The sequence below is a fragment of the Parasteatoda tepidariorum genome, chromosome 5, assembly GCF_982258835.1.
Source record: "Parasteatoda tepidariorum strain Cologne lab strain chromosome 5, Ptep-v5.0, whole genome shotgun sequence".
In the NCBI taxonomy this organism is placed as follows: Eukaryota; Metazoa; Arthropoda; class Arachnida; order Araneae; family Theridiidae; genus Parasteatoda; species Parasteatoda tepidariorum.
In genome coordinates this window covers 67,998,654-68,020,146 of record NC_141759.1, presented here as the reverse complement: position 1 = coordinate 68,020,146, position 21,493 = coordinate 67,998,654, and the positions used below count along the sequence as shown (strand labels likewise).

At 39.7% G+C, this 21,493-nt stretch overlaps 1 protein-coding gene across 1 annotated transcript; it reads right to left on the bottom strand.

Moving 5' to 3' along the window:
* Positions 1 to 20,174: 20,174 nt before the first annotated feature.
* On the bottom strand, positions 20,175 to 20,960 carry LOC147809454 (innexin inx4-like). The gene has a single exon (XM_087162818.1). The coding sequence runs from the start codon at positions 20,958 to 20,960 to the stop codon at positions 20,175 to 20,177; it is 786 nt and encodes a 261-aa protein (XP_087018944.1).
* Positions 20,961 to 21,493: the final 533 nt, after the last annotated feature.

Genomic DNA, 21,493 nt, shown 5'->3' with positions numbered 1-21,493 from the left:
GTAACCATTGAGCGACCTGCTTCAACACATCCCATCGATGTTTTCGAATCGTTTGCCGTCCCAGGAGACAATGACGCACCACTTCTTGGTGCAACAATCTCTTCAGAACTTTATGAGAGGAGGTAGTCTCGAAAGGTTTCTGGAGAAAGTGTTTTAAATGGTTTGTGTTCTGGCCAAATTTTGTTGATAACCCAGGTTGGCGCAACAACCGTTTGTTTGTCGTAGGTTTTTTGAAAAATCTTTTGCACGATTCCGGAAGAGACATTTTGGGCTATGGGTCCAAAATGATTCAATTCCCGTTGAATAAAAATGTCTGCGTATTCCACTCGAATGCAAAGTTTGGTAAATTGTTTAATAAACCACACCAATGGTTTGTTTCGTAAGGACAAATGGCGTTGCAAGTCTTGTTCAATGTTAAAGTTTTTGGTTGTCCTCATCAAAATGACGTATTTGCAAGCATCGGGAGACACGTCAGCTCTTGTATTTACTAGTTTTGCATTATGCCATTGATCAAATGATGTTTCCATGAAAAAAGACAATGATGCAGCGTAGTGGTAGAAGGTTTACTGTAGATCAAATCAATGACATTCGAAAAAGAGTAAAAACCTTGAGACACGTTGATGAAATGGCTCTATTGGTGTATTTGTTGCTCGAAACTAAACTAAAAATGAATGATTTGCTGACGTGGTTCAACACGGATAAAACTAAACGTATGGAATTTTTGAAAATGCATCCAGAGTGTATGGCCGACTATGCTCGTGCACCCAGACTCTTTCCTAAAACACACCAAGGGTACTTGAAACAATGGAGTAGAAAATGTCTCGAGTGGTACGGTGTTCAAAGGGCAACGTTTGAAATGTTGAAACGTTCAATATTGTTCTATACGGCAAGCTGATGAGTTGTGAGATTTTTAGAAAATTATCATGCGTTTAAATTATCAAGACTCACCGCCTGCCTTTAACCATCAGCTTTAAAAAAAAAAAAAAAAAAAAAAAAAAAAAAAAAAAAAAATTTTTTTTTTTTTTTTTTTTTTTTTTTTCCAAGTCCAAGAGCTTCAAGAAATTCTAAAGTTGAGACCTTCAGCAAATTCTAGTTCCAAAAAATTTTAAAGTTGCGAGTTCCAAAAAATTCTAAAGTTGTGAGTTCCAAGAAATTCTAAAGTTGAGGGCTTCAAGAAATTCTGACGAGTCTGAGATCATCAAGACTCAACGAACTGGCTTATCCAGAGCGAGTGGTTGAGACCCTCCGTGGCACATAATAGTTTTTAAAATTGGATCATGTATGCAGTTGTGTGAAAAGATGACAACATGGATTTATAAACATTTTTTTATTTTTTTTCGTAAGCATAATACAAAAATATTTTTATAATACTAATATATATTAAATGCAAGCATACTACAAAAATAAACACTCACATTCGATGTGGGATCGGTTCCATTCCCAAATGCAAAAATTTTGAAATGCCTTTCGTCACGGCAATCCATCTGTGACATTCTGCCCTCGAGCAATATAGACACCTGCTCGAGGCTACGATGGCATCTGGTTTCAATACCACCGTTTTTAGTTCATGGGCTGGATGAAAGGGGGGCAGCCTCGCTAACACTTCACCCCATTTTGATTTGGTGATGGCATCCGTGTGGATCAAAGAACGGACCCGCATGTCGTAGAGTTTCTCCAACAGGATCTGAGGGCACATGGGTCCATCCATGACGTGATATACGTAACCATTGGTCAGGGTGTGTCCGTCTTTTCGAATGCACAGCACGGCAAAGGTCTGTGAATGCCGCCCTGTATAATTAGTCTTTCGCCTCCGTTCGTAGCCGTCTCGACGATAGTAACGACTCGTCTCCTCGAAGGCTGGCGTGGGAGAGTGAGAACGCTCGTCGTTGAAGGTGCTGGGCTCGGCAGGTGGGGCAGACGTTGTGACAGTCCTCGAGGCCTTAGAGTCCACGGGTGTCTGGCTCGAGGTGCTGGGCTTGGCAAGTGGGGCAGACGTTTTGACAGTCGTCGAGGCCTTAGAGTTCACGGGTGTCTGGCTCGAGGTGCTGGGCTTGGCAGGTGGGGCAGACGTTTTGACAGTCGTCGGGGCCTTAGAGTCCACGGGTGTCTGGCTCGAGGTGCTGGGCTTGGCAGGTGGGGCAGACTTTTTGACAGTCCTCGAGGCCTCAGAGTCCACGGGTGTCTGGCTTGAGGCGTTAGAGTCCACGGGTGTCTGGCTCGAGTGGCGGCTTGAATTCTGGGGAGGTCTTGAGATGAGACAGGTGGGAAGCCTGGACCTGGAGATGGGTGATTTCAATCTTTTGGGTGGATTGGAGAGGCGAGGTGGAGAGGTGGAGATTCGCTTCTCTCGGGATCGATAGTCAGAGGCCGAGATCAAGGGTATTCTGGCAGGATGAACACGAGAGGGGGCCACTTGGACGATGGAGCGTGGAGTGGGTTTCAGTATGTTGGCAGGAGGTGAGGCCACAGGCATGGTAGGCGACACGGGTTCAAAGAGCTGAGGCTCAGGTGAGGGAGGCATCGGAGAAATCAGCTTCATCAGGCCAATATCCATAGAAGTGGCTGTCGGAGGCGATAGAGGAGGCACCGACTGGAAATTCAATTCGGACAAGTCGTCGTCGTCAGAGGAGGAAGACAATTCAAAGTCCAGAGAGTCATCCATGGTTAGAAGAGCAGAGAGAACTGGCAGAGGCAAAGCACTGGCTCTGAATGATCTGAAGGCTCAGAAGGCTCCACCTTATATACTGCTCAGGCAGGAAGTGTCACAGGATGTTTTGAAAGAACGTTTTTTTTTTTTTTTTTTTTTTTTTTTTTTTTTTTTTTTTCCACGGGAAGAGAGCCAAGAATGGATGGAGAGCCGATTAGGATTCGTGGGTGTCCTTTCCAAAGTGGTCTGGATCAGTTGTAGAGGCTGCGGATGATTTAAAAGATTTCAAACTTTAAACAACGTTGAAAAATGTTTAGATGGGAATGGCACGACGTCAACACTGGTTACAACACTGGTCCAAACTTGAGCAAGCTGTGAGAGCTCTGGAAAATCCGAACGAGCTGAGATTATCGACTCGATGTTTCACTTAAATATCCAACGTTCAAAAAAAAAAAAAAAAAAAAAAAAAAAAAAAAAAAAAAAAAATTTTTTTTTTTTTTTTTTTTTTTTTTTTTTTTTTTACATTGTTGTATAACACGTAGCTCTTCTAAAGTGTTGAGAGGTTTTTTAATTTTTTCATCATTCAACTTTGCAAGTTGTGAGAGCTTCAAAAAATTCAGATTCTAAACATTTTGTTACTTTACTACAAACGAAATAAAGCAAAGATGAATCTTCCGAGGTACAGCACGTTGTATAGCAATTTTCATGGTTATACGGAAGCCAAAAATGAAGGAGATTTGATTGTGTTAAATTTTGCAGATGCGAAATTTGATCCTTGGTCCGTGTTGCATTTGTATCGATACGATACCATCCGCAGAAATACAACAAAACCTTTTGCTCAAGCACTCAAAATGTTTTTCAATACAGAAGATCCCATCACTGTCGTGTGCCAAAATAATACTTGGAGCGCTCTCTTGGGCAATTCCAAGACAATTACGCCAATGCCTGAGGAATCTGCTACATTTCAAATGTATGCCACCCCTTACTTTGTAAGCGATCCCGCTCTTGTCGCCGAATACATGCGAGGAATATCCCATCAAGCATCAGATATTATATTTTCGTACAAAAACTGCGTTGTCTATTTGGATAAGGAGGATTTACCGTATCCCGGTGGAAACTATTTTGGAGATTGCAGACCGTGCACAAATGCAATGTATCGCATTTGCATTTTGAGTAAGGAATCGTCCCAACATGTACTGTCTGTTGCTGAAGAATGGCGCAGCAAACAGAATATGGGTATTGAAACTCGATTGTATTTGACCAAAGATAAAATTACAGATACAAAATTGATTCCTTTTCAACTCGTTGAAAGACCTTATTTACCAGAAGAGAGGGCTGTCGGAACCGGGGCGATACAAAAACGCTTGTCCATAAACAGACCCCACCTTATCATACAAGACATTTTAAACTCGTACCACCGTAATCATGTCGTCACTCTCCAAGGAAAACCTTCAGATGACGTTTTGCAGCAATTGGGCGTCATTGTCGAATGTCCATTACGCATCACGTATGAAGGAACGCGAGCCCATTCACAGGAACCCAAGGAATTTGTGGCATTGTCTGTAAATGGACTATTGCCTAAACGCGTTTTGTATGTCCGATATCCATATGACGTGTATACAGAATTTCATGAAGTTCCCACCACCGCGTGGACACCCATTTATTATGTCCCGACATTTTTAAAATTACCACCCGATACAGAAAAAGTGTGTGTAGATTCGACGGTTCTGGGATACGTCTACAATGGGGGATTTTTCTGTTTTAGTTTTCCGATTTTGGAGGGACGCCCTGCGCTAGAATCACAACGAGGCATTCAATACATTTTTCAAACTGCGACACTCACGGATGAATTTCAAGTGATGGAATCGTTTCGATTTGATCACGTACACGCAGTCAACAAAGGTATTCAAAAGGGTGTAGCGTATCCATCGTGGTGCCTCACAAAATCCGACACTGTACTTCCTTCCAAAGTTCAAATGCCAAAGTTGGTGATGGAGTGGTTGAATTTGTTTCGGCACAGCGCAAGCAATTTTGTCGATGTCAAAATGGTTCCAATGGCGTTAACATTAGTTCAACACAAAGTTTGCTTTCAAACAAAAATTACACCCCCTCGCAAAAAGGAGGGCTACGTGTACATGTTGAGTGATGACGACATTGAGCTGCAGATGGGTCAAAACGAGACAAATTACATCAACAGCATTCGTGTACATAGAGGAGATGAAAAGACTTTGGAGGAACAGAGTACATGTGTGATAAGTTGATTTTCAAGTCGAGCGAGTTTCAAGACATTCTAAAGTGGCGAGTTTCAAGAAATTCTCAAGTTGAGACCTTCAGCAAATTCTAAAGTGGCGAGTGTTGGGCTTCAAGAAATTGAAATTCTGACGAGTCTGAGATTATCAAGACTCAACGCCTGGCTTTAAAATACAAAATTAAAAAAAAAAAAAAAAAAAAAAAAAAAAAAAAAAAAAAAAAAAACGATTTTTTTTTTTTTTTTTTTTTTTTTTTTTTTTTCAGAATGTTGCTTTCCTATTTTTCAAGAGACGATGTGGTGCAACAATGAGATGAGCATGACCTCTGGTTCCTTTCAGCAAAAAATCCACAGCCACCCAATTCAAGTGAGGGTTGATTAGCAAAACCAAAAAGTATAACAATTCCAATCGAGTCACTTCATAGAGCATTGTATTTTCTCTTGCCCAGGTTCTGGCCAAATCTTCAATGATTGTGACAACTTCATCCTTTCGTGAACATTCGATGGCCATTTCTCCATTAAATCGAATGTCTAGTTTGACAAAAAGAGGTTGATTAATTAAAAAGTACAAGTATCCATAATCATTTTTATTTTTCAAAAGATGTTCGATATACGTCTTGGCCATTTGCTGTACCGTTGGACATTTGACAAACTCTAGTGTTATTCTTTTGGTAAACGGTTTCATTGTTTCGCATGTTGGGATTTTCTTCTCAATGTCCATCTTGTGTCGTTTGCGCATGAGCTGAATCAATTGATCGTTTGGTAAATCCAATTGTCTCAGCTGTGGAATCATGTCGCTCTTGTCTTTTTATAAATCTTCCACGCTATCCACAACACTATAAGCACTGTCGTGATTCCCGCTGCCCAATAGAGTAACGGTACCAAATACGTCACCCAATTCCAAACACCAAACGTTAAGTCTTGAGCATAATGGGCCAACGCTTCTCCAATCGTTGGTCGGCGGCATTCCATTTCTTGACCAGGTAAGCAATTATAAAATTGACAATCGCATAATTTACAGCACGAATTTTCCTTGTCTTCATCAAAATTTAAACAAGGGTCTCCTTGTACGGTTTGCGAGCAGAATGGAAGCTCCTTCACTGGATCCGGTTGACAACAACTGAGGTCTCTCACTTTGCACACGGCGTTTTCCGATTTGACGAAACAACCCGAATTGGATTGTATGTAATCGTTGATGGCAGACACGCCTACGCCCACCACAGTGGCAGCAGTGACCGCCACCAAACCTTTTTTGGTAAACACTTTGGAAATGACGTGACGCAGCGTATCATTCTTACTCACAAAAGATCGTAAGTGTTTCACATTTTTAGCCGTCCCCCTAAATCCTTTGAAGCTTTTTCCAATTTTTGGGCGCTTGAACACCCATTTTTTCCAAGCCGCCATTGCTTAGTTTTTCAAAGTAAACAAAGTAAAGAAATGGAATCAACTGCTTGCCTTTTAAGTGGAGGAAGTTCCTTTTGCAATGGACGTAAGAATACTCACTTGAACAATCTCTTGTGTGCCAAACATTTGAAAGAGTATTACGGACTCGAAGTATATGCGCATTGCATAGAAAAGCCAACTTCTTACAATTTTACGGGTTGGGTATTGAAGCCCTGTGAAGGAATTAATTTTAAACGAAACGAAGTCATTATCCCCGTGCAAAGTTTTATTGATAAAACATATCGAAATAAAAATGATTCAAACACGCCAGCCCTGACTAATAAGGAGAAAACGTTTTCCATGAATCACGTATTGGACACATTTATGCGAAGAGCAACCGATAAAACTCAAGTCGTTAAAGGCGATCGCACAACATTCGAAATGCTTCGAAATTTATCTGAAACGTCTGATAAAGTGAACCTTAACCCTATTGCAGCCTGTGAAATTGATCCCTTAAGCATTGGTTATATCCGATCGAAAATGACAGTATCGGAAACGTTTATTGAAAATCATGCCAACAAGGAGCATATGAATGGAATTGTATTAAACGGGGATAAAAAATTGAGCCTCATGCAAGAAGAGAAATTGTCTCTATGCCTTAAATACTTTCTCAGTAGAATTGAAACCTCCCATCACATCGTGAAGGATTTAAATTCAACAACATGGGAGGTGTCGAATGTACTGTACAGTTGCATGTACATTGAAGGTATTGGTGTCGTGGCCAGCAAGGAAATCGAGCGTAGTTATCCACTCGTCATCTTTGGATCTGCTAGAGGAATTCACGAGGCAGGGGCAGCGTCCGACTTGGGATTCTATGCTGAAAATGTTATCGTGCATCCCAAAGAAATTGTAAACCACCAAGTTTCGAAAAGTATGATTAATCAACAAAATGCATTGCGTAGAACAATGATTGCTGGACGCGCCTATTAAGTATATACTTGATTATTAAAAAAAAAAAAAAAAAAAAAAAAAAAAAAAAAAAATTTTTTTTTTTTTTTTTTTTTTTTTTTTTTTTTTTTTTTTAATTAAAATCTATAATTTCTTCTTCCACGACAACGCACTCAGGTTTCTCCATTTTCATCATTTTGCACGAGTACACATCAATTACCTCGTCGTCATCATTGTCCAAAGCTCTTTTCTGAGAAGCATCTTCTGGTACGTCAGGCTTAGGTTCCCAAAAAACATCTCCTAAATATATTTTGAATTCTTTCAAATTGGATTCTGGAAAGGCAATCATTTTCAACACGTTGCCACCAAGGCGAACACATTCATCCTGGCTTTCCTTTGGCGTATAAAAATATCGGATATTGAATTCCAATTTGAGAATAGCGATAAATGTTCCCTCAAACATTTGCGATATTTGAGTATCAAATCGATTCATAACCCTACGCCCATCATAGATGGCTGTTTTCACGATACAACTATGAAAGTTGTTCAATTTTAAATGTGCTCCTTTACAAATCATTTCTTCTCTGGCATCATTGCAGTACTTGCAAAACATGCTGCACGCACCAAAATTTAATTTGCTCGTGTCTGAAAACTTTACATTTTTCACATCGCTGTTCATCGCTGCACTCAATACGTTCAAAATGGGACACTCTTTTAAATTAATGGCGAAATACTTGCTGTCACTGCGTTTTGAATCCTTGTCGTACGAACGATAGACAGAGCATTGTCCAACTAGAATCACTTTAATGGATTCGTTGTTCAAGTTTTGAACGCGAAATTGTTGGTTGTATGAAACTTTTGCGGGACCATAAAGAGATCTGGCATCGGTTTGTAATCTCTGGTAAAATGAGTCGTTTTCCAACACTTGCTTCCAATCCTGCGTTGTGAGATTTAAAGCATCGCCTTCGGCAGCCAACTCCTTAATCTGTTCGGACAAGGTTTCATTTTTCAAAACCCGAGCGATGAGAGAACTGTAATCATCCATGTCTTGATTTGGTTGGTTTTAGTTGAGAGTGAAATTTGTGTCGAGGCAATCAAGCTTTTAATTTTTTTTTTTTTTTTTTTTTTTTTTTTTTAAATGTTGCGCCACTATTGTCTTGTCAAGGGTGGAGAGCATCACGCAATTCTAAAGTTGAGACCTTTGACAAATTCTAAAGTAGATCAGGTAGCGGGTCTCGATAATCTCAACTCGTGAGAATTTAGTTTTCATTTGAACAAACTAAATTTTTTTCTTCCCGGTTTTAATTTTACCACAGGAGGAATTATCTTTTCTATCGTTGATCCTCCCCATTTTCTTTTATTCAATATACTGTGTATTTGATCTTGTGTGTTTCCCGTCATACGATCCGTTCTCTCACGCAAGACACGACCATTCGATATAGAAACCTCGTAAACGTGGCCGTTAATTAATGTATTTTCTTCCAATGATTTGAAACGATGTTGAGGAATGTAAAAGTATCCATCGTTGTAAATGACATCTAAAGAATGGTTTTCTTTTACTTTAAAAACACTATCGCTTTCCGTATCATGGAAAATATAGCCATCTGTATCGAAATCTGGTTCGGGTAACTCAAATACTGAGAAATAATATTTTTGCGTGTGATACCCTTCAGGCAAAGAGATGCTAGGCAAATACTCCAAAAAAATGTTCTTCTTGCTCCAAGGTGCGACCAAATGTCCTCGGACTTGATACACATCCAGCAAAATGACTGTGTGACCCAAGTTTTCAGCAGAGAATACAATTCCATCATCAATTGTGATGCCCTTGCGGAGTTTTTGCAATCCACCTTCCCACTTTTCTACAATACGATCCGAATAACTGTATACCATTCCAAACGTACCATCCCATTTATGGGCCACCAAATGGGTATCAGAGTAGATGAGATCAGGAATGCACGTTACTGGTTTTCGGGACATGTGTTCATCTAGTGTGTAGGTCGGGTGTGGAAAATCGCGGAAATAAGGGTAGATTTTTTTATATTTCGTTAAACATGATAATAAATGCTCTCCGGGAATGGATTCAAGGGGTTTTTCAAACACACCATACTCCCATTCAAATACTAACCGAAACATTCCATCGATTGCTTGAAACGTGTAAATTTGGGCACAATCATCCAATTTCAAAACACGACGCGTTTCGATCCGAAATGGACATTGGAAATTACCCACTGCATCCAGAAATTGCTTGTGATTCTCCACGTTCCATTTTTTATAGGGGATTTCCTTAGAATGTACCCATCTGAACCATAAACGATCGTGATAAACCATTTTTGTATCTAAAATTGTTTTGATTTCAAGAGCTCTGTCACGAAACCGAAAGTGAGGTTTTATATAATAGATTGGGCGAGTGACGCACCATTCAGACGCAATGTGATTTAAAAGATATTCGAGACTCGAACTGCTTTGAACGACCAGCCGAAATTCGTACTCATACATTGTATAATGCGTGGAATTGTTCTGAAAGGTACAGCAGCCAATTCAAACGATGCTGAATAACAAAATATATGCTTCCCAAGTACAGAGCCAAAATGAATATCCCCCAATAAATATTTTTCCACACGAAATGAAGCACTGCGGGTAGGGACACTGCTGGAACCGCAACGAGAAACAATACAATCTGCGCCAGTTGTTTCTCGCTAGAACCAAAGGGTTCCTTTACACGATCTGCATCATCCGCGGCCAATATTTTTTCAATTTTCTCGGTCAGAGTGGTGCTGGACATTTCTTGTTTCGTCTTTTAAATCTTTTTTATATATTAAAAAAAAAAAAAAAAAAAAAAAAAAAAAAAAAAAATTTTTTTTTTTTTTTTTTTTTTTTTTTTTAAATTTGCTTGTTGCTTGCTTTGTATGCTTCTTCAAATGACGTTGGATGCAAATGACGATTCATAAACATACGGATACTCAGGCCAAGACCTACAATCAGTAATCCCATTACAATGAGTAGGGTCACCACCAACCAATTTTTTGTTGGAACGGGCGCTACTGGTTTCAAAGAAGGTACTCTTACGGCAGGAGATTCATTCTTTGTGGGAGGGTTATTTTGAACTGGAGGGTTATTTTGAACTGGAGGGTAGTTTTGAGCTGGAGGTTGCGCAGTTTTAATAAAAGGCATCACGTCATATTTTTTCTTCGGTACCCTTGGACGACTCTTATGTTGGACATTTGTTAAATAATCGACGTAGCCTTTGTGTTTGCGATCCAATCTCCCAATGACATTATCTTCATTCACTGGGGGGTTGATATTTGCGTTTATATAAGGTTTGTCGTTAACAGATGGTAGGATCACGTACCCATCGTTGGTTTTGGGATATCCCAATGGAAAATTTTCTTCGATATTGGGATCTGAAGCCGAGAAATCATTCACATATTCGTTATTGTTTTCATCTACAGGATATCCGTCAGCGTTTCCAAATACTCGAGCATACGTTTTGTTTAAAATGACTTCCTTTTTGTCCAAAGACAATGGATCCGTTTTGACCCTGGGGTAAATTTCTTTGCCGCTGGACCGTTTTGCGTATCGGTCAATGTTTTTATTGTTCATGTGTATGACGTCACTATCGCTCTCTTTGTCTGTAATGTACCACTCGTTTCCGTCTTCGTCTTTTGGAAATATGACTTTTCCATTGTCGTCCAGGGCATAAATGTAATTGCCATTTTTCAATCTTGCAAAACGCGTATTGTCCAAGTAAAACTCGTCTCCGTTCGCCTTTTGAGCGTACACCTCGTCCCCATTTCTGTTTTTTGCCAAGTTATCCATGTAATATTCATTGTCGTAGCTGTCCATTGGATAAATGGGTCTACCATCATGACAGAGAGGGTATTGTGTATCATGATTTATTTTCATAATCCAATTGTTATCGATCACCACTTCACATCCTGTATTATTTTTTGGATAAAATCGATCTCCTTCGAACGTTGAGGCATATTGGGGGGTTTTACCATACCAAAAGGTATACTCATCACCATTATTCAACTTTGGATATAATTCATTTTCCAAGTGATCGCGAGCATATTTAAGCTCTCCGGTACTCGTTCTTAGGGGTATTGCTGGCGTCGGGTAATATTCATTGCCGATGGAGTTTTTCGCGTAATACGCTTCACCCCCTCTTCTGGCAAACATTGAATTCCCATTTGTCTCATCGATATCATCCACGGTGGGATAAGCCTCGCCTCCATCTGGGTTTCTTGGATAGTGTTGGTCGCCTAATGCATCCACGATAAAATATCCGTCTTCCTTTGGGAAATTTTCGGACATGGTTAAAACCCCCTTTAGAACATCAGGCAGCATGTACATTGTACTTGATTCATAAGATTAATGTAGAGTCGCGTCTTTAGGTTTCAAATTTTTATTATATTTTGGATATATTCCAAAACCTTTTTCATCGACTGCATAATATCCGTTCAAATTATCTTTAGCGGGTATTTCTTTCCACACGCGAAAAATGTAATACTCGCTTCCGTTGGCTTTTTTAGGATAAATCTCCTTTCCAGACACATTGCGCGCATAGTAGCGCTCCTCGTTATTTTTGGGGGGTACTTCTTTATTCTGACTGTCTTTGGCATAGATTGGATTTCCCAAAGCATCACGCGCATAGTGTTCCACACCATCGATTCCAAAGTAGATTTCATCCCCATTCACATCCCTAGGATACAAGGGTTGTTTGGATGTCAAGTCGAATGGATAAGCGATTAAATTGTCCCGGGTGAACAAATATTTCGGAGTCCCGTCTGGGGCTTTCGGAATGTATTCAACAGTACGCAATATTCCATTGACCATCATTTGATAGGTGGGATAACAGGTAAATCTTTCATTGGAAAGTAAAACTCGAGCAAATGCGGGCTGAGCGAAATAAATGTCGTTTGTATCGAGCGTCACGTTTCTCACCACCATCGGTATGACGGTTGAATTAAAATGCTCTTGCGCAGTGTCTGTGGTGGGCATCAGTGCAGGTGCCTCTTTGGATGGATTCAAAGAATACTCAATGTCACTTTCGGGGGCAGGTGGTTCGACAGAAGGAGTTGCGGGAACAGGTGTTTCTTCTAAGGGAGTGGTGGTTTCATCGGCTGGTGGCTCGATGGAAGGATTGAATGAGGCTGGCGGTTCTGTAGAAGAATTTCCAGTCTCATCCATGGGTTCATCCTCTGAAGAATTGGCGGGTGGTTCTTCAGTAGAATTTTCGGGTAAATCGTTAGAAGAATTTTCGGGTAAATTGTTAGAAGAATTTTCGGGTTGTCCCTCGGAAGAATTTGCAGTGTCATCCATGGGTTGTCCCTCGGAAGAATTTGCAGTGTCATTAGCCGGTGGTTCTTCAGAAGAATTTGCAGTGTCATCCGTGGGTTGTCCCTCGGAAGGGCTTCCAGTGTCATTAGCCGGCGGTTCTTCTGAAGCATTTTCAGTTTCATGAGCGGGAGGTTCTTCAGAAGGATTTTCAGTGTCATTGGCCGGCGGTTCTTCAGAAGCATTTTCAGTTTCATGAGCGGGAGGTTCTTCAGAAGTATTTTCAGTGTCATTGGCCGGCGGTTCTTCAGAAGCATTTTCAGTTTCATGAACGGGAGGTTCTTCAGAAGGATTTCCAGTGTCATTGGCCAGCGGTTCTTCAGAAGCATTTTCAGTTTCATGAGCGGGAGGTTCTTCAGAAGGATTTCCAGTGCCATTGGTCGGCGGTTCTTCAGAAGCATTTGCAGTGTCATCCATGGGTTGTCCCTCGGAAGGGTTTCCAGTGTCATTAGAGGGTGGTTCTTCAGAAGGATTTGGAGCTTCTTCAATGGAACGACGCCTTTTTAAAGCGGGAATCGCGAAATCGGAATAATCATCCCTGCTTACCTCAAATTCATAAGGTACCGCTGGGAAAGGTCTACGGCGACTTTTCGGTTTGTCAGAGGATACATCGGGATTGATTTCACTTGGAATCTCGACAAAAATTTTAGTTTCACCCTTGTCTAATTCCGAATCATTGTTGTCGACCTCCATTCTCGCCATTTTAGCTCTTCGACGTCGCCTTACAATAGATTCATTTTGATCACGTCCGATATTCATGCCTTTGTTTTACGTTGAAGAAAGATGATTGTCATACTGTTGTGTGCGATTATGGTTTTTGTTTGTTGGAATCATCGGTTTTACCACGCCTATATAAAACTTACATGGCATACACTATACAAAAATGTGACGCCTAAGGAGTGGCGTTTGTATATGATTCAAGAAAAACCTTTGGGATGGATCGTTTAGTCATTGGCACGTTGATGGCTACAGCTGCTTATACGACAGGCGCTATTGCGTTATGCATGCTAATAACAAGAAAGTGGTATTTATGGCTATTTTTTATCATAAATATACTAATATTTATTGCTTTTTTCCTGAGCTACATCAAAAAGTGGTTGTTTTTGGAATGGTTTAGCGATGTTTTTGATCTGTGTTATTGGTTTTGTAAGGCGAGACAATGGTGGTGGACGCCTTGACTTTTGGGCGTTTGAACTAATATGGTCTAAGGACTTTGGGCTTCAGGAAATTTTTAAACTTTCTAAAATTGTGAGTTCCAAGAAATTCTAAAGTTGCGAGTTGAGGGCTTCAAGAAATTCTAAAGTTGCGAGTTGAGGGCTTCAAGAAATTCTGACGAGTCTGAGATCATCAAGACTCAACGCCTGGCTTTAAACTACGACGTCAAAAAAAAAAAAAAAAAAAAAAAAAAAAAAAAAAAAAAAAATTTTTTTTTTTTTTTTTTTTTTTTTTTTTTTTTTTTTTTTTTTTTTTTTTTTTACTCTGTCTGTTGAACGTCCATGGTGTCACTGTTGGATATTTTGCCAAATTGAACTAGATTCTTTGCCACCTCGTCAATATAATCCTTTGTATTCTCCAAATTTTTGAGCAGTAAAGTTTCAAGATCTGGATAAACGGTATCACCATGCCTAATCAATTGCATTATATCGGTTTCATCATCAATTATAGTTTTTAAATCGTATCGGACGTACGAAAGCAATAATTTCATAATTGCACTTGGCTTCTTTGTGTTAACATCTACTTCCCTTAAACGGTTCAATTTTTCTCGTATTTCGAGCACTAGTTTCTCTGGAAGTGAGAGAATGAGATTCCATTTAAAATGTAAATACATTGAAAACACATTTCGATAAAATAATGCAAACAACTGGGTCATTTGAGCCATGGTTATTTTGCTATTTTCAATGGCGTCATATTTCTTTTGCAACCGCTCATGCTCCTTTCTCAAATTTTCACTTTTTATTTCCTTATCTGTTTCTATTTCCTCATCTGCTGCCACGCGCTTGCGTTTTCCCTTTACCTCTACCTCCGGTTTCAACTTTGAATTGTTTAAGTGGGTTATTTCTCTTTGCAAGTTTGAATTTTTTTCGTTTAGAGTATCGATATCCCGCCGCAATTTCTGTATGGATTCAGGAACCATTCTCTCGTTTATTTTTTGAGTCAGCGTTTTCTCCACCTCACGTAATCGCTGCAATTCCTCAGACATCGATTTTTGCGCATTCGTGTTTTCCTCCTTCGTTTGTTTGAGAGTAGCGTTTTCTTGGGTCAAATTCTTGACGTCACCCCTTATCTTCTCGAGATTGGTTTTACAATTGTCACATTCAACGACTTTTGCGTTAAAGTTCTTTTTATCGGTTTCCTTTTCTTGGGCCGATTTTTCAATTACGCCATTTAATTGTTTGAGTTCCTCCTCACATTTTTCAATTTTATTCGTTTTCTCTTTTAGTTGCTCCTGCAGCTTTCCGTTTTCCGCGACCCAGTTTTGTTTTTCGTCATTTGTACTTTTGAGATTGGCCTCACATTTTTTAATTTCACTCATTTTCTCTTTTATTTGCTCTTTCAACTCTGCTTTTTCTTTAGAAAATTTTTGACTTAATTCCTTACGAGCATTATCGGTAAAATTTCGAAGATTGGCGTTGGTCTCGTTCTTGAATGTTTCCGCTTCCCGAAGGAGATCGGCGTATCGTGATTCCCTTGAGGCTACATCTTGTACCAATTTTTCCTTTTCTGAATTTAAAGTCGCGATGGCCGGTGTCAAATTTTCTATTCTCGACTTTAGCGTTTCAATATTCCTCAAATTTTCAGTAATTTGATCTTGTTTCATTTCATTTTCTTTTTTCAATTCAGAGAGGGATTCAACGAGGGAATCTTCACACACTTGCATTTTTTCCGCTTCCAAATCTTCCGACAGTTTGCTTCGTTCTGTTTCCAAACTGCTGACAGAGGCATTCAATCGACTGATTTCACCATCCCGCCACCCAATTTTATCATTAAGATTTTCAATGACACGACTACATTCATCATGTTGATTTTTCAATTCCTGGTCCTTTTCGCGTATGGTTTTTTCGAGCTGACCCATTTTAACCTTGTACGTCTCATCTTTTTCTTTTATAGACTCTTCCAATGCATTCGCGCGTTTTTCTTCATTTTGTAAAACATTGAGGCGCCGTTTTGACTTTTCACTGATTTCTTTCTCATCTTTTAAGGAGGCGGTAAGCTCATTTAATGCGATAGTTGCTGATTCGCGTTCTTTTTCCATTTTCGACAGCGCGTTTTTCATTTTTGACATTGTGTTTTGGATATAATCACCCCATAGCTTCAAATCGTTAGGAAATGTCTCACCATAGATCTTTTTCATAACGCCTTTCAATGTCTTTAAACCGGAGACGTAGTTAGCAAATTTATCATTCACCAAGTCGTAATCGTTTTTCATCTTCCCCATTTTGTTTCTGATTTGGATTTCCCATTGACTCAAGTCACTAGAAAATTCATCCTCATAGACATCTTCCAAAACACCTTTCAATGTTTCTGAAATGGAGTTGTATTTACTCAATGTTGTATTATTCACAGAGTCGAATTCAGCTTTCATTCCATACATTTTGCTTTTGATTTGATCACCCCATTGACTCATATCGTCAGAAAATGTCACACCATAGACCTTTTCCAAAACACCTTTCAAGGTTTCTACATTGGAGTCTTTTTCTTTTATAGCTTTTTTCAATTCGTTCGCGTGTTTTTCTACATTTTGTGAAACGTTTGATGCCTTATTTGCTGATTCGCATTCTTTTTCCATTTTCGACATTGTGTTTTTCATTTTCGACATTATGTCTTGGATTTGAGCGCCCCATTCATCAAAATACATAGAAAATTTCTCGTCATAGACTTTTTCCAAAACAACTTTCAATGTGTTTAAATGGGAGGTATATTTACTTATTTCGGTATTCGCTGATTGGTATCGATTGTTCAAATTTGAAACTTCTTCTCTGATGAGCGACTCCCATCGGGCCACATCCTCGGGGAGTGTCACGTGTAAAACAGCTTCCAAAACACCTTTCAATGTTTGTATGTCTTCATTTTGTTCTGGTGCATGTTCGATGGCCAATTGGGCGGTACTCGGTAAGGCCTGTTGCGATCCATTTTCAATACACATGACATCAGAATTGGGCTGAGCCTCTGGCACTTCCTCAATCTGGGGTCTTTCAACCCATTGCAGTTGCAGGGTCTCCAAACGCGCCTGTAGATCCATGAAACGTGATTGAATATAATTTTGTAAATGGTCGGTTTGGTTCAGTGTGCCCATGCGTTCATGGATAGACGAAAGCGTCACTTGTACGTCTTGCTGCAACGCAGTATTGGTCGTTACTAAATTCACATTTTCAGCCTCCAAAGGTCTAAAAAGTAACATTAAATCTAGTCTAGGTTCGGTCTCCTCACTCGTTATCATGGGTATTTCGACTAGAAGCCGTTGCGCCACACTGTTTCTAACCCGCTGATATTGTTCCACCATATCGACTTGGAATTTTTTGTATCGTTCAATCAGCTCAATCAATTGCTCTTGCCAATTCTCTCCGTATCCAATCTCTGCAAAATGCATTTTTAAATACTGAGTAATTTTGGAATCCTTATCGATGCGAGCCAGTTGAGTATTGCTTTCTGTGAGATGCTGTTGCAACTCGTCGATGCGATTGGACAAATGGATGACCGGTAAATTATTACCCAATCCCACCGATACTTTTCGCAACAACTCTCTCGCCAGTCCCATAATATTTTGCTGGCTGTGACTAATTTCAGTTTCCAATTCAGTGTAGGCTACATCTGCTGTGACATAAGTTTTCAATTTTGTCTTGAGGGATTCGAAATGAGCCTCTACTTTAAACATGCCCAACATTTCAGTCATTTCTTCGTGTGTAATGATCCGATTCATCAGTCCTTCGAGTTTTTGACACAGCGCGTCGCCAATGAGTTGCACGTTGAAAGTGGGCAACCTTGACATTAAATTGTCAAATTTTTCATCTTTATCCTTTTCAAGTTTCGACAACAATAGATCCATTTTTTCCTCGTGTTCTTTGGATGTCGAAAACTCTTTCGACCATTCCTCTTTAAAATGGACCAACATGTCCCTGAGAGCAGTCTTCCATTCGCTCTTGTGGATATCCGTCAAACGCTCAGGCTCCATATTTTCTCGTAATTTTCGATTCTCCTCTCGAACACCGGCAATTTGATTCTCTAGCTTTGCATTTTCCTTTTCGCGACCTTCCAGTTTGGCTCTCATGGACTCGACCTCTTCTTTCATTTGATTCTCTAGGTCTACATTTTTCTTTTCACAGCATTTCAGTTGGGTTTTCATAGACTTGACCTCGCCCTCTAATGATTCGAGTTTATTTTCAATTTCCAGTTTCTCCATTTCCAATGCGTCCATTTTGTCTTTGAAACGATCCTTGGACGCTTTCAAATTTTTTATCGTTTCGTCCCAGTTTGACGTTTCGACAGACACCTGGCACACGCGTGGTTCCTCGGATGTGTCCACGTGACACAACTGAAGTAAAAAATCCAAAAAACTCTTGCTATGTCGATACAGTTCGGAATGGCTTTCCACCAAAGGTTGACTCATGACGAATGCCTCGGAAATGTCACGGGACACATTCCTTTTCAACGTTTGCATGTGCTGCAAATGCACCAAGTCGTTCGGATTCCTTCGAGATTGTAAAATCGAGGCCACTAATGATTTAAAGACCATCTTGTTTCAACATATCCATTTAAAAGTTGATACACTTGCAGCAAATCGTTTTTAATGTAGCTATGCGGATCTGTTTTTTGAATCGATAACCAATCCAATAAGGTCATCAAGATCCTTTTGTAACGTTCCAAATTGCTCTCGTAAAACTTACATCCAAACGTCCGCCAAGTAAGGATATCTTTAAAGAGTGGAAACCAGTTGCGGCACAGGGTTTCTTTGGAAGTGGGTACAAAACAGCAAGCCTTTTTATTCGCGTCCAAGTACCATTCTTTGGTGTAGCTAATAATCATCAAAGATACGTATTCTACTTTACCATTTATCAATCGAAAGGCAATTCCCACGGGGTGCTCATTGCCTAAAGTGATTTGACACGTGTAAAAGTCTGGTGGCGGGAGATGTGGAAGAGGTACAAAGTGTTTCGTGCGTTCTGCAATTTGAAACAATCTTTTTCCAAAGAGTGCGCAGGGATCGCGACCATGATGTCTTACCGCGTCCCTTTGAACCATCGCGAAAGCCAGGGCATACCACGTACTTATAACGTTGATCTTTCTTGTATTGCGTTTAAAATGCCTCATCAGTGCCGCTGTATTTATGTCAAACATACATTTGGATGTGTGTAAAACGCAACACTCTAAGAATGTCTTTAATGCTTCAAAGGCCTTTGTCTTTCTCGCACGCTTCCAAATTTTTTTAAATGGATTCCTTGTGGTCACAATGTATAGGGTTTCTCTGTCAAACACTGAAAATATTACGGATGTTCGTGGGAAAAACGACAAGAGAATGCTGTGCTCTGTAGGTGTAGCGTTTGAGTTTGCAGGCATGACAAACATCAGAGGGGTTCCAACATATCGTACTTGGAGTGGACGATTGCTTGCCTCGACCAACATGCAAGTACTGCGAGGAATGTCTATAGGATTGCAGTCCCCTCCAAAGTGTTTCAAGACAATAACTGGATTCTTGAAGCGCACGGCGAGAAAAGTAAAACTTTTGTGTTGATTGCCACTCACGCACAAAAAGTCAGATAGCACTTCATGACTGATATCATATTGAGCCAATTCTGGGCCAGCAGGCAACACTATAACGGCATTTGGAGGTTTGAAGGCCTCTGATGATTCAATGGATGTGTTTTGTCTCTCGTTGGAAGAGGCGACGGGTGGTTGGGTGTCCATCGAATCGAGTGGCAATTCTCGAGACACTGGTTCGGATTGTAAATTTTCCACATCGGGAGAGATGATGAGTGGTAACTCGTCGTGGGCTGGATCAGACTCTACCGCTTCAGCGTTTAAAACAGATAAATTCTCGTGCGTTGGATCAGGTGATTCGACAGACTCTGCTTCCATGGATAACTCGTCATGCGATGGATCAGACTCTACCGCTTCAGCGTTTAAAACAGATAAATTCTCGTGCGTTGGATCAGGTGATTCGACAGACTCTGCTTCCATGGATAACTCGTCATGCGATGGATCAGACTGTACCGCTTCAGCGTTTAAAACAGATAAATTCTCATACAAGGGATCAGGTGATTCGGCTCGCCCCGCTTCCATATCTAGAGGTGGTAAATCTTCATACACTGCATCATATGATTCCACTCGTTCCGCTTCCACCGAAAAATCTTCATTCTCAAAAATAATCTCTTCATCAATGAACACAACACCTCGACCACGGGGAAAAGACATCGCTTTTTTTAAATATAGATGCTTCGAAGCAGAATTTCTACGTTGAATGCTCATCGAGCTTTGGGATTTAAAAGTAGCCACTCGCCGTGTGCTCTGAAAGTTATAAAGACGAAAAAAAAAAAAAAAAAAAAAAAAAAAAAAAAAAAAAAAAAAATTTTTTTTTTTTTTTTTTTTTTTTTTTTTTTTTTTTTAAATAAAACGCTGTTAACTTTTGATGAAGGCTTCCATGCTGACATACAACGGATCCTTCAAATGTGCATTTCGCCATTGGTTTTTCAAGTTCTGCTTTGCATGCCAAGTTTTTGCTTCAGCTTTTGCAATGTTTAGACACCACCAAATGTTTATCCACTCTTTTCCCAAACGTATAGCTTGGTAAAGGCGATATAGCAACATATACACGTGAAATACAATCAATGTCGGAAAAATGCCATACACGACCCAAAACACTTTTCTGTACACGCTATTCAAAGGCAGCAAACATCTAAATTTTCCTGTAGTGATTCCTCCTCCAGAATAATAATCATAGTTGCATGAAGCCATTTCGGGAAATAATAAGGATATGGTATTCCAATGCCAATCATACAGCGACCAAGCGTAGTTGAAAAAAATATTCAAAATTATCGGAATCAAAACATTTTGCGCGAGGTAAACACATTCCAATCCAAACACTTTCCAAAACAAACGGTTTCCTCGAGATGCCCGAATAAGTTTAAAAACTCTCACGGAATCATCTGTGGTTTTGATTTCGTGTGTAATTTCTGTCATAAATTTAGACATTTGATTTGACCAAATACGAAAGGGATAATGAAACACAAACGCCAGCAATAAAAGTACCACCGATACCCATTGATAGTAATTGTGATATAAAATTCCACTTGAAGACTCTGTAAAAGTACTATTAATGAAGCATTTGGTGTCCAGCAATTCTTGGTTGATGCGATGCCCATCCACTTGACAGATAATGTTGCTTCCAAAAAATTGTCGGGTCATGGCAAGTCCAAAGCAAAACAAGAAAACGTTGCGTACATGTATTTGTTGCAGGTCAATCAATGCGCTAAAGCTTTTTTGTGGCACCTGGGAACGTTTCCATTTCAGCAGTTGCGTAACGTTAAACATGATTGCTTGTTTTGAATGTGTAATAAAGTAAAAATATGAATCTACAGATACTAATGATTGGTGCACTCTTGGTAGTAGTGTTTATAGGATTTTTGTCCTTTGCCTATTCAGCGTATGGAATGTATTACAGTACTGCAACTGCAACCACGGGAGCGACTTTGATCAGTTCGCATCAAATGCACTACATCATACAACTGATTACATATCTCGTATCGTTTGGTGTGGGTGCAACAATGTTTTATACTAGAAAGCGCTGATGAGTAAAAAGAGACCTTGATGCTGTAGCTGGATGGTTCATCAACAAGTAACCAGTTTGACAAACGCAAAACTTTTAAGCATAAAAAAAAAAAAAAAAAAAAAAAAAAAAAATTTTTTTTTTTTTTTTTTTTTTTTTTTTTTTTTTCAAG